The 14,596-nt window shown below is 43.3% G+C and overlaps 1 protein-coding gene across 1 annotated transcript in view; it reads left to right on the top strand.

Annotated features, from left to right (window-relative positions):
* The window catches only part of LOC129811144 (receptor-type tyrosine-protein phosphatase F-like), a 55,453-nt gene that overhangs the window by 10,393 nt on the left and 30,464 nt on the right, over positions 1-14,596 (top strand). The window contains exons 3-5 of the mRNA XM_055862351.1: positions 8,075-8,187; positions 10,550-10,582; positions 12,638-12,735. Coding sequence (XP_055718326.1) covers positions 8,075-8,187; positions 10,550-10,582; positions 12,638-12,735 — 244 coding nt within the window. The remainder of the gene's footprint in view (positions 1-8,074; positions 8,188-10,549; positions 10,583-12,637; positions 12,736-14,596) is intronic.

The following is a 14,596-nucleotide window of genomic DNA, read 5'->3' as shown; positions in this document are numbered from 1 at the left end:
ACAGAGGTTATGTATATAGGGGTGAAACAGAGGTTATGTATATAGGGGTGAAACAGAGGTTATGTATATAGGGGTGAAACAGAGGTTATGTATATAGGGGTGAAACAGAGTGTATGTATATAGGGGTGAAACAGAGGTTATGTATATAGGGGTGAAACAGAGTGTATGTATATAGGGGTGAAACAGAGGTTATATATATAGGGGTGAAACAGAGGTTATGTATATAGGGGTGAAACAGAGGTTATGTATATAGGGGTGAAACAGAGGTTATGTATATAGGGGTGAAACAGAGTGTATGTATAGAGGGGTGAAACAGAGGTTATGTATATAGGGGTGAAACAGAGGTTATGTATATAGGGGTGAAACAGAGGTTATGTATATAGGGGTGAAACAGAGTGTATGTATATAGGGGTGAAACAGAGGTTATGTATATAGGGGTGAAACAGAGTGTATGTATATAGGGGTGAAACAGAGGTTATGTATATAGGGGTGAAACAGAGGTTATGTATATAGGGGTGAAACAGAGGTTATGTATATAGGGGTGAAACAGAGGTTATGTATATAGGGGTGAAACAGAGGTTATGTATATAGGGGTGAAACAGAGGTTATGTATATAGGGGTGAAACAGAGGTTATGTATATAGGGGTGAAACAGAGGTTATGTATATAGGGGTGAAACAGAGGTTATGTATATAGGGGTGAAACAGAGGTTATGTATATAGGGGTGAAACAGAGGTTATGTATATAGGGGTGAAACAGAGGTTATATATATAGGGGTGAAACAGAGGTTATGTATATAGGGGTGAAACAGAGGTTATGTATATAGGGGTGAAACAGAGGTTATGTATATAGGGGTGAAACAGAGGTTATGTATATAGGGGTGAACCAGAGGTTATGTATATAGGGGTGAAACAGAGGTTATATATATAGGGGTGAAACAGAGGTTATGTATATAGGGGTGAAACAGAGGTTATGTATATAGGGGTGAAACAGAGGTTATGTATATAGGGGTGAAACAGAGGTTATGTATATAGGGGTGAAACAGAGGTTATGTATATAGGGGTGAAACAGAGGTTATGTATATAGGGGTGAAACAGAGGTTATATATATAGGGGTGAAACAGAGGTTATGTATATAGGGGTGAAACAGAGGTTATGTATATAGGGGTGAAACAGAGGTTATGTATATAGGGGTGAAACAGAGGTTATATATATAGGGGTGAAACAGAGGTTATGTATATAGGGGTGAAACAGAGGTTATGTATATAGGGGTGAAACAGAGTGTATGTATATAGGGGTGAAACAGAACACTGGTTGAATCAACGTTGTTTCCACATAATTTCAAAAACATTACGTGGAATAGATGTTGAATTGTCTGTTACCAGTGGGAGAAATTATGTATATGAGAACACCATCCTCATCTTTCCACACAATGTATTAGGATGAAAGTTCATACCAGGACATTAGTTGCAAGATGCAGCCTACTGTATTTCCACTCAGCTAGTACAATATTTACATCAAGTAACCTAAAGGAGCATAGTGCACCATCATCAAACTGTCCAACACCACAGAATATATCCTCCCGGCCTTTTCTCATAGCATATGCATTTTAAGAGAAAGGGTTGTAAAGAAAAAAAATATATTATAAAAACTTGTTGAAGATTATCATAGTGGCAGGGATTGAGATCTGGGCCCCTAGAGGAAAAACTCATTTTCTAAATGTCAGCGTCGACATCTGAATAAAACTGCAGGGCTGAGAGGGTGGAGGAGGGAGGGAGGGATAAAGGGGTGAAGTAAAGAGCTCGTATAAATCTGGTTCCCTATCCACTGCTTCTATGCTTCAACCCTGCTGCTGACAATCTGTCATTTAATTCTCCCTCTATCTCTTTCCCTCTTTCTCTCTGTCTTCTCCCTCACTCACTTCCCCCCTGCTTTCTGTGGATGCAGCAAAAAAGAAAGGTTAGTATTTCTTTCCAGCGGGGTATACTACAAAGTAGATTCAATGAGCTAACTAGCCTAAATATTCAGAAAAAAACATTTGGAGGGGAAGTATCAGCTGGAAATGGGCATGGTCTAATTGAAAGAACAACCAAAAACATATACCTACATTTAGCTTTCTAAATTAATCAGACAAGCTATAGTTATTTCTGGTTGTTTTTCATAGATAGCTGGCTAACTAATTGAACCTACTTTGTAGTATGTTTGACACCTTACACCCCTTTCCCCCTTCTCCAACCCTGACGTGGCTGTCACTCTGCAGCACAGCCACCCTCTCCTCGCTCCTGCCCTCCCCTTACTCCACTCTTCTTCTCTATAAGATGTGCTTCTGGGTCAGGCCGCTCTGTTCTGTTCTGACTCAGAGTGACAGACTGACATGCTCTTTGTTTCTGCTACACTGTCAAGATCACACATCACACCACTATGCCATGTCTTGTGTCTTTGGCTGGTGTGTTGTTGAGTGTTTTTTCACAAGAGACATACAGTACCAGTCAAAGGTTTGGACACACCCACTCATTCAAGGGTTTATTCTTTATATTTACTATTTTCTACATTGTAGAATAATAATGAAAACATCAAAACTTTGAAATAACACATGGAATAATGTAGTAACCAAAAAAGTGTTTGACAAATCAAAATATATTTGAGATTTTAGATTCTTCAAAGTAGCCACCCATTGCCTTGATGACAGCTTTGTATACTCTTGGCATTCTCTCAACCAGCTTCGCCTGGAATGCTTTTCCAACAGTCTTGAAGGAGTTCCCACATATGCTGAGCACTTATTGGCTGCTTTTCCTTCACTCTACGGTCCAACTCATCCCAAACCATCTCAATTGGGTCGAGGTCGGGAGATTGTGGAAGCCAGGTCATCTAATGCAGCACTCCATTGCTCTCCTTCTTTGTCAAATAGCCCTTGCACAGCCTGGAGGTGTGTTGGGTCATTGTCCTGTTGAAAAACAAATGATAGTCCCACTAAGCGCAAACCAGATGGGATGGCATATCGCTGCAGAATGCTTTGGTAGCCATGCTGGTTAAGTGTGCCTTGAATTCTAAATAAATCACTGACAGTATCACCAGCAAAGCACCCCCACACCATCACACCTCCTCCTCCATGATTCACGGTGGGAACCACACATGCAGAGATCATCCGTTCACCATCTCTGCGTCTCACAAAGACACGGCGGTTGGAACCAAAAATCTCAAATTTGGGCTCATCAGACCAAAGGCCAGATTTCCACCGGTCTAATGTCTATTGCTCGTGTTTCTTGATCCAAGCAACTCTCTTCTTATTGGTGTCCTTTAGTAGTGGTTTCTTTGCAGCGATTCAACCATGAATGACTGATTCTCGCAGTCTCCTCTGAACAGTTGATGTTGAGATGTGTCTGTTACTTGAACACTGTGAAGCATTTATTTGGGCTCCAGTCTGAGGTTGGTAACTCTAATGAACTTATCCTCTGCAGCAGAGATAACTTTGGGTCTTCCTTTCCTGTGTCGGTCCTCATGAGAACCAGTTTCATCATAGCGCCTGATGGTTTTTGCAACTGCACTTGAAGAAACTTTAAAAGTTCTTGAAATGTTCCTGATTAACTGACCTTCATGTCTAAAAGTAATGATGGACTGTCGTTTCTCTTTGCTTATTTGAGCTGTTCTTGCCATAATATGGACTTGGTCTTTTACTAAAAAGGGCTATCTTCTGTATACCACCCCTACCTTGTCACAACACAATTGATTGGCTCAAAAGCATTAAGAGGGAAAGAAATTCCACAAATTAACTTTTAACAAGGCACACCTGTTAATTGAAATGCATTCCAGGTGACGACCTCCTGAAGCTGGTTGAGAGAATGCCAAGAATGTGCAAAGCTGTCATCAAGGCAAAGGGTGTCTACTTTAAAGAATCTAAAATCTAAAAGATATCTAGATTTGTTTAGCACTTTTTTGATTACTACATATTTCATATGTGTTATTTCATAGTTTTGATGTCTTTCTACAATGTAGAAAGTAGTGAAAATGAAGAAAAACCCTTGAATGAGTAGGTGTGTCCAAACTATTGACTAGTACTGTATACATTTTAAAATACAAAAACACAGTCATGGGAAGTAGAAATAAAACATAAAAAACATTCCTTCACAAATAAGTCTCCAACCAATACTTTAAATTGCCTGAACGGCACCACAACATCAAAATTAAATGTATTTAGAATTTTGTTCCAGCAATACGGTGCATTAAAACTAAAAGCAGATTCACCTAGCTCAGTGGAGACCCTAGGAACCTCAAGAGTTAACCAATCCTGTTTACGGGTTAGGCAACTCAGGTGTCTATTTTTTATTTATTTAAATGTAACCTTTATGTAACTAGCCAAGCCAGTTAAGAACACAAATTCTTATTTACAATGACGGCCTACTTCGGCAAAACCCGGACAATGCTGGGCCAATTGTGCGCCGCCCTATGGGACTCCCAATCACGGCAAGATGTGAAGCAGCCTTGAGTCAAACCAGGGACTGTAGTGACGCCTCTTGCATTGAGATGCAGTGCCACTGTGCCACATGGGTCTACAGGATGCAGTGATGAGAATCAAAACTGTCAGCTGTAACAAAACAAAGGGCACTATGGTAGATGGCACCCAAAGGTTTAAGTATTAGCAGCTGCACTTAGATAAATAATATCACCATAATTAAGAACAGATTAAAAGGTTGACTGAATGATCTGCGTCCTACTGCTTAGAGAAAGGCACGATCTGTTTCTGTAGAAAAAGTCAACTTTAAATGTTAGCTTCTTAACCAGTCTATCTAAGTATGTACACTACCGTTCAAAAGTTTGGGGTCACTTAGAAATGTCCTTGTTGCCTCCCGGGTGGCACAGTGGTCTAAAGCACTGGACCGCAGTGCTAGCTCCGTCACCAGAGTCTCTGGGTTCGCGCCCAGGCTCTGTCGCAGCCGGCCGTGACCGGGAGGTCCGTGGGGCGACGCACAATTGGCCTAGCGTCGTCCGGGTTATGGAGGGTTTGGCCGGTAGGGATATGCTTGTCTCATCGCGCTCCAGCGACTCCTGTGGCGGGCCGGGCGCAGTGCGCGCTAACCGAGGGGGGCGGGTGCACAGTGTTTCCTCCGACACATTGGTGCGAGCCCGGCTTCCGGGTTGGAGGCGCGCTGTGTTAAAGAAGCAGTGCGGCTTGGTTGGGTTGTGCTTCGGAGGACGCATGGCTTTCGACCTTCGTCTCTCCGGAGCCCGTACCGGAGTTGTAGCGATGAGACAAGATAGTAATTACTAGCGATTGGATACCACAAAAATTGGGGAGAAAAGGGGATAAAATTGATTAAAAAATAAAAATAAAAAATTAATAAAAGAAATGTCCTTGTTTTTGAAATAAAAGCAATTTTTTTGTCCATTTAAAATAACATCAAATTGATCAGAAATACAGTGTAGACATTGTTAATGTTGTAAATGACTATTGTAGCTGGAAACGGCAGATTTTTTGTGGAATATCTACATAGGCGTACAGAGGCCCATTATCAGCAACCATCATTCCTGTGTTCCAATGGCACGTTGTGTTAGCTAATCCAAGATTATCATTTTAAAAGGCTCATTGATCATTAGAAAACCCTTTTGCAATTATGTTAGCACAGCTGAAAACAGTTGTGCTGATTAAAGAAGCAATAAAACTGGCCTTCTTTAGACTAGTTGAGTATCTGGAGCATCAGCATTTGTGAGTTCGATTACAGGCTCAAAATGGCCAGAAACAGAGATTTTCTTCTGAAACTCGTCAGTCTATTCTTGTTCTGAGAAATGAAGGTTATTCCATGCGAGAAATTACCAAGAAACTGAAGATCTCGTACAACGCTGTGTACTACTCCCTTCACAAAACAGCGCAAACTAGCCCTAACCAGAATAGAAAGAGGAGTGGGAGGCCCCGGTGCACAACTGAGCAAGAGGACAAGTACTTTAGAGTGTCTAGTTCGAGCAACAGATGCCTCACAATTCCTCAACTGGCAGCTTCATTAAATAGTACCTGCAAAACACCAGTCTCAACGTCAACAGTGAATAGGTGACTCTGGGATGCTGATTGGAGAACCATCTAATGAGTGAACATGTAGTTCATCTGAAACATTATTACGACAGTTTAAAAGCAACATGTATTTCATTTTGCCCGTTTTAAGCACACCTTTTAAATCGGTAAGGGATTCCAGGATAGCTATTAAACCTGACTGTAGTTTTGATACAGCCAGATCAACAGTCAGGGCAATAGCATACATAACAGTATCATCTGCATATAGATGAAGTTTACCATTTTTTACAGATTGACCAATGGTGTTTATATAAATAGTGAAGAGAACAGGTCCCAAAATCAATCCCTGTGGTACACCTTTATGAAATTCAGACTTAACCCCATGAATCACGATGGCCTAGGTGTTAGGTTTAGAGTTATGGTTAGTGCGTTAGGTTTAGGGTTAGGAGTTAGGGTTAGGAGTTAAGATTAGGGTCAAGGTTAGGGTTAGGGAAAATAAGATTTTGAATGAGAATCAATTGTTTGGTCCCCATAAGGATAGTAAAACAAACATGTGTGTTAGTGTGTTTGTCTGCAGCTCTCACGCCTTTCAAATTAAAAGCCAAAGTTGCAGTTAAAATTACAAGATGTTCCCTAGGCAATAGTCAGAATGACAAAGTGCTCTTCCCCTCCCCACACCTCCTTATGTCATGCCTCCATGCTTTATTATGATCTCCATCTCCATGAGTGTGTCCCAAATAGCCCCCTATTCCCTATATAGTGGACTACTTTTTACCGGAGCCCTATGGGATTTTGTCAAAAGTACTGCACTGCATAGGGAATAGGGTGCTATTTGAGACTCAGTCTAAGTTTAGGGCTAGTAACCTAACTGTCACCTCCCATAGACAGCTATGCATGGCAGCACTAATAGCTTTCCTTGTGAGACAGCCAGCTGAACACATCAGTAGCATCACTCAGCAATGGAGGCTGCTACACTCAGACACACGTTAGCGCGATGTTAGTGCTACACAAAGAAATAAACACAGGCTTTAGTGCATTAGTGTGGCAGCAGCTGTAACATGGCAACACTTAAGACCTCAGTTAGCATGCTAGTGCTAGGAGACACAGTGTGGTGCGTTGGGAATGGAGGACATAGGCTCCAGCAGATATGCTCTCTCTATAACACTCTCACTCGCTCTTCTCTCTATCCCTCGATCGTCCCTCTCTCTCACCATCCCTTCCGCTCTCCTCCTTTTCTTTTTGGTTCTCTCCCTCCATCTCCCTTCCTCCCTCCCTATCTCTCCTCCTTCCCTTTCTCCCCTTCCTCCCTCTCCCCCATCCCTCCTCTATCTCCCTCTCTCTCCCCCCCTTCTCTTTCTTTCTCCACCTCTGTAATTAGCAAGCCTTCCTACTCTGTCACTGCGGCTGATCTGTTAATTGCTCAGCCTGTTTGTTTTCACACGTTCATATGGGGGAAATTAGAGGTTTTAATGAGCGTAAACCCAAAACTGTGTCACCACTTTCCCCCCAGCTGTGTAGACAGTGAAGTGGGTCCTCACCTCGTCAACTGAGGAACACACAGCTTGGCAGACACACCGTGTTATTTATCAAGTTATTTAACGGCACCCTATTCACTATATAGTGCACTACTTTTGATCAGAGCTGAAGGCACTAGTCCAAAGTAGTGCACTATAGGGAGTAGGTTGCCCTTTGGGACGTAAAAATACTACTTACTGAAGAGTAGAGGTGTGCCTCTGCTTCAGGGAGTTACACACCTCAACAGACACAACATCAGCTTTTAACTCCATCCAGGCACAAGTTGAGCATTCTCCTGGTAGCCGGTATCTTCCACATCAATGCAGGAACCAACAGCTATCTCAATGACACAGTCATGATACAACAGTGATGGTTCTGTGACTGGGGTTTCCAGCCAGCTGACCACTACAGTGTGGCTACATTCCAATGCCCATACAATCATACCACCTCCTTCAGTCTACCACCATACATGCCCAATGACATTACTTATTTATAAGTAGTTTGCTAGTGTTTTTATTGGAGCTCGTCTCATGGTCTCTCCTCCCTGTCTCTCTCCCCAGGAAACGAGCATCTCCCTCGGCCAAGGATGAGCACTCTGCTGGGGTGAAGGACTCTCTGCTGGCCCACTCCTCTGATCCTGTGGAGATGAGACGACTCAACTATCAGACACAAGGTATAGACACACACACACATTAACTCACACACACACACACACACACACACACACACACACACACACACACACACACACACACACACACACACACACACACACACACACACACACACACACACACACACACACACACACACACACACACACACACACACACACACACACACACACACACACACACACACACACACACACACACACACATTAGCACGCACGATGTATAGACACACACAAAGTCACAGACCCAGACACACTAGCAGACAAACAACCCCTGACACACTTATATTCAGATTTAGCTGTTGTTCAACCATGGCCAAACTATCCACCTCAGTGCCTGCAGACAAATCTCCAACAAGGTAACTTATAAAACCTGGTCTCTATTCAAACCACTGCTCACACTCCCTCACACTCCTATGATATGATACATTCTGATGAATGTGTAGCTATTGGTAACCACTGTGCTAGGAGAAGCAATTGAATGCAGTTCACATTACAGCCTTCAAGCATAAAACACTTCAGAGTTAAGGCTTCTACTGTAGATGATTCAGCTTAATTACAACAATATCAGATGCTGGTTATCGCAAATTAAATATGGTTTTGATTAGTTGAATGTGGATAATAATCAGTCCAGTGTATACTCTCTACTGGATATCATCATCTTGTCTTTGTAATATCGGAGGATTGTTGTGGATGTGAAGGATTGTCACATGGCTTAGTGAACTAGGATCATATGTCTTGTTGTATTAGTAGTACTTGGGTGTCAGTGAAGTTGGAAAGGGAGTTGCTGTAGTTGAGGATGAGGACTGTCTATCGGTCAACAACCCAAAGCTCTTGTCTAGTCGACGAGATGTCCTCTGCCTCTTCACCTTCATTTATGACCATTATAGAAAGAAGCCTTAAAGGGGTCTTAACTCTGCCCATACTGCTTCTCATCTCACTGTGAAGTAAAGCGAGAGAGAGAGAGGGTGGGGAGGGGCTTACATGGGAATTGCCACAGTATATTATCCATCCGTTTTCAGTGGCTCTTTGGCTCTTCTAGTGGGCCCAAATGGCACCCTATTCCCTATGGGCCCTGGTTGAAAGTATTGTACTATTTAGGGAATAGGGTACCGTTTGGGACGCATACTCTCTGTCTCTTCTTCTAGTGGACTGCACTGACCCAGCTCGGTAATTAAACACTGTTGAATGCAGCATGGAGAGTCTTGAGCTTTGAACTTAGTAGAGGAATTAAGCCCACAGAATCTCTCTCTAACTCATTCTCTGAACATCAAACTCGTTCTGTCTCTCACCCTTGCTTTCTGTGCTCTCGTCTCTCTCGCATCTCTCTCTTCTCTTTCCTCTCTCTCCTCTCTCTCTTCTCTATATTTTCTCTCTTCTCTATCTTTTCTCTCTTCTCTATCTTTTCTCTCCTCTATCTTTTTTCTCTTCTCTTTCCTCTCTCTCCTCTCTCTCCTCTCTCTCTTCTCTATCTTTTCTCTCATCTCTATCTTTTCTCTCTCCTCTATCTTTTCTCTATGTTTTCTCTCTCCTCTCTCCTCTTTCTCTTCTCTCTCTCTCCTCTCTCTCTCTTGTTAACGCACTACTCTTTCTTTATGAACTCTCTCTCGTCCTCTTTCTCTCCTTCTCTCTATGTGCCTTATCTCCCTCTTTCTAACTCTTCATCTCATCCCTCATTCCTATTTTCATCTCTTTCAAACCCTCTCTTCTCTCTCCCCCCTCCACCCCTCCCTCCCTCTCTCCATCACTCTGTGGGTGTTTTCTAGTAGTTTGCTATGAGATTGGCAGCTTGTGAGTCTTTAGCAGTAGGGGGTACATAGCAGATGTTGTTTACACAAATAGAGGCAGGTATGTTGTTGACTAATTTGCCAGCCTCTTACCTTTTGTGTCCTTGTGAGCACAATAAAGATGTGTTCTAAAGGCTCAGTTCTATACTATTGATGCCTCTGTTGTCTTCTTAAGCACTCTACAGAGTAGTAGTACCTATAGTCAAGAATATGCTTTCAAGTATATGTCTCAGACAGTTATGTGTCATGGTAGGCCTGGACCCAATATTGTGAAGTGAAATCGAACAATTCAGTTCGGATCCGTCTACTGTCATGGACGTAGACTGAAACTAAGAGGACTGTTGGAATTCCAGGCTAACAGACTGACTCACTTCAGGTGTACAGACATATACACAGCCAGGCCCTTCTGAAAACCTTGGGTCTCTTTCTCTATCCCCCCTTTCTCTTTCTCCTAATCCTTCTTTACCCTCTTCTCTTCTCCCCTCCTCCCGTCCCTTCCCCCTTTAACATGAATGATCCCTCTGGTATTGGTTGTTGAGTACGACACACCGACCTCCCCCGTCTTCTCCCCACAGGTTCCAGTGACCCCAGTTGCCCGAACACTCCAAGTTAGTTTCATTCCTCCTGTGTTTTCTACCTATTTAAACCCATCCCCATCCTCTCTCTGTTTGTCTCTCTCTCACGCTCTCTCTCTCTCTCTCTCTCTTTCTCTCACGCTCTCTCTCTCTTTCTCTCTCTCTCTTTCTCTCTCTCTCTCTCTCTCTCTCTCTCTCTCTCTCTCTCTCTCTCTCTCTCACTCTCTCACTCTCACACTCTCACACTCTCTCTCTCTCTCTGTCTCGCTCTCTCTCACTCTCTCTCATTCTCTCTCTGTCTCTCTCTCTCGCACTCTCTCTCTCTGTCTCACTCTCTCTCTCTCTCACACTCTCTCTGTCTCGCTCTCTCTCTCGCACTCTCTTTCTCTGTCTCTCTGTCTGTCTCTCTCTCGCTCTCTCTCTTTCCATCTCTCTTTCATTCTCATCTCTCTCTTGCTCTCTCTCTTTCGCTCTCATCTCTCTGTCTTTTCTCTCTCTATCTCTTTCTTTCTCTCTCTCTGTCTTTATCTCTCTGATCGCTGAGTCACTGCATCAGTTTTCTCAGTAGCACAGTCACAGCTCAGACAACAGTACTGATCAGTTCTGTATATACAGTAGTCTAAGTAAGGAATGGCTGTGATAGTGCTGCTTTGGGAGCTGAGATGGAATGCCTCCCTCCCCTCCTCCACCAACACCCCCCTTCATCCCTCTACCTTCTCTACTGATCCTCCTCTCCACTGCTGTTTTTTGTGCGTCACCCACCAAGGCCATCTCATCTCAGCCCCATGCTAGCTGCACCTTGTCTGTGAACATCTGATTGCTCAGTCGGCTGGAACCACTCCGCTTACACTGCACCCACACACCCCTCCTCCCCACTAGCCGTGTCACTTCCCCCATGTCACTTCCTTTCCACAGGCTGGCCTCAGAACTGTCACCTGTCACTGCTGGCTTGTATCACTATTGTATGTTATTTTGGAGGATAATCCATTTGTTGTTGCTTTGAGGACAAAGCCGAGATGAAAGATTGTTCCTGCATCAATCTTTCCAAGTCCTAAGCTCTTCTGCCACTGAAAGAGATGATATATGTGGTCCGTACTTTGAGGTTACAATGTAGCTATAGCTTTATTATGTACATCACCTGCTAGCAGCTGTATGTGGTATATTTTCTTTCCAGAATGTTATTTCTGAATAAAGTATTTTTAGGTTTGTGATAATATTACTAATGTACTAAGATGTTGGTCTCATCTAGTTATAGCCAGAGATAGTTTTCAGTTACCATTTCATGGAAAAATAATGTAACATGACGCTCTGAATACCCTCATGACCCCTCCCACTCCCACTTGTGTTGCTGTGGGCTACAGCCAACCAATCAGCAAGCTCATTCACTTACTCCCTTCACAGGAGTAACCCACAGCATGGTGTTACAGAGCTCTAGAGATATCAGCTGTCTGTTGCTTTCTCTCTCTCTCTCTCTCTCTCTCTCTCTCTCTCTCTCTCTCTCTCTCTCTCTCTCTCTCTCTCTCTCTCTCTCTCTCTCTCTCTCTCTCTCTCTCTCTCTCTCTCTCTCTCATCACTCTCTTTTTCTCTCTCTCTCTCTTTTTCTCTCTTGCTCTCTCTCTCTCTCTTTCTCTCTCTCTCTCTCACTCTTATCTCTCTTCACTCTCTCTCTCTCTCTCTCACTCTTATCTCTCTTCACTCTCTCTCTCTCTCTCTCTCTGTCTCTTCTCTCTCTCTTTCTCTCTCTCTCTCTCTCTCTCTTTCTCTCTCTCTCTCTCTCTCATCACAATCTTTCTCTCTTTCTCTTTCTCTCTCTGTCTTCTCTCCGTAACCACACACTTCTTTCCATTTCACCACTTTCAATGAACTCTGTGCTTTGTCATCACAAATGCATCAGTTATCTGGTTGCGTATTTCACATTCCGTGTGTGTGTATGTCTGTTGTGTGAATGTGTGTGTGCAGGTGTATGTGGGTCGTGCATGCATGTGTGTGTATGTGCATATATTACACTGTGTTGTATATTTCACTCATAGCTGAAGGAAAGTTGTATTTACTGCAATAGATTGGTAACCCTGTTCCTCTCTCCTTCAGGGATGAGGGAGCACCCACTCATCTCCACCACTGATCTTGCTAACCACATCGAGCGACTCAAGGCCAACGACGGACTCCGCTTCTCACAGGAGTATGAGGTAACTACTCCTGCTCTGCTTTGCCCTGCTGACTACCACTGGCTGTCTACAACCCAGTTCCTTAATCTATAGTCTCTATAGCCTCTAAATATATTGTCTCTTTAGTATCTAGATATATAGTCTCTAGATCTATAGTCTCTAGGTATATAGTCTTTATAGTATCTAGATCTATAGTCCCTAGATCTATAGTATCTAGATAAATAGTCTTTATAGAATCTTGTTCTATAGTCTCTATATCTATAGTCTATAGCCTCTAGATTTATATAGTCTCTATATCTATAGTCTATACCAGGGGTGTCAAACATACGGCCCGCGGGCCAGAACCGGCCCCCAAGGAGGTTCGATCAGGCCCGCAGGATAATTTGAAAGTGGAAAAAATGCATAAAAGACATGGAATTAATATTTTTAATTCGCTGCAAATCATGGATTATCCGCAAAGGGGCGCACTCTTTCCATCAGAGTAGAAGACAAGCCGCATCACTGAGACAGACTGAAAACAGCAGACGGTATCAATGCGCCATCTGCTGCTTGTTACGACGTTGTTAATACCTTGGTCTCTACCTCTCCGCTACACCCTCATTAGCCAAAATGTCGTTATCCAAACGGAGAAAAGTAGATAAGGAGTGTAGAATTTTCAAAGAAAAATGGACCACGTCCTATTTATTTACAGAGATGCACGGAAAACCTTCGTGCTTGGTGTGTTTGCAACAAGTTTCGGTATTGAAGGAATATAATATTCGACGCCACTACGAGACTCATCACAGCGAAAAATATGACGGCTTGCAAGGACAACTGAGAAGAGATAAGATTAACGAATTGCTGGCGGGTCTGAGGAAACAGCAGTCAACTTTCATCCAGAGCCGAGAAGTCAGTGAAGCAGCGGTAAAAGCCAGCTACCTAATTGCTAGCGAAATAGCATTAGCATCGAAGCCGTATTCCGACGGTGACTTTGTTAAACGATGCATGATGAAGGCGGCTGAACTTGTATGTCCCGAGAAGCGACAAGCTTTTGCCAATATTAGCCTGATGAGGAATACTATAGCAGAGAGGATTTCGGAACTATCGGCAGATTTAGACAGTCAATTGAAACAGAGAGTCAAGTCATTTATTGCATTTTCCGTGGCAATTGACGAGAGCACTGACATCACAGACGTGGCCCAACTGGCCATATTTATTCGAGGAGTTGATGAGACATTGACTGTTACTGAAGAGTTTCTTGAGTTGGTGCCAATGATGGACACCACAACAGCCGAGGACATTTTCGGCTCTGTCGTTGCTGCATTGGACAGAGTTGGAGTGGACTGGTCCCGCGCTGTCAGCCTGGCTACAGACGGCGCGCCATCCATGGTCGGAAAGAAAGCAGGTGTCGCGACAAAGTTCAAAGACAAAGTACAAGCCCTTAATGGAGGAGATCGTTTCTGGACATTTCACTGTATTTTGCACCAGGAGGCATTGTGTTGCAAGTCGCTGAAAATGGACCACGTCATGGAGGTGGTTGTTCGCACTGTAAATTTCATCCGGTCCAGAGGTCTGAACCATCGTCAGTTTGACAAACTTCTCAGCGACAGCAACATTACCCACAGCCTGCCATACCACACTGAAGTGAGATGGTTAAGCCGAGGCGCTGTGCTGAGGCATTTCTTTGATCTACGAGAGGAAATCGGACAGTTCATGGAGAAAAAAGGAAAACCGGTGTTGGAATTACAATCTCAGGAATGGCTACGGGACCTTGCATTCTTGGTTGATATTACTGAACACTTGAACAATCTGAACAAAATGTTGCAAGGCCGCAAAAAAGTTGTCACACAGTTTTCTGACAACATACATGCATTTAAGTTGAAGCTGACTTTGTGGGAGATGC

The sequence above is a fragment of the Salvelinus fontinalis genome, chromosome 14 (assembly GCF_029448725.1).
Source record: "Salvelinus fontinalis isolate EN_2023a chromosome 14, ASM2944872v1, whole genome shotgun sequence".
NCBI lineage: Eukaryota > Metazoa > Chordata > Actinopteri > Salmoniformes > Salmonidae > Salvelinus > Salvelinus fontinalis.
The sequence above is the reverse complement of the archived record's forward strand: the minus strand, read 5'-3'. Positions and strand labels throughout refer to the sequence as shown.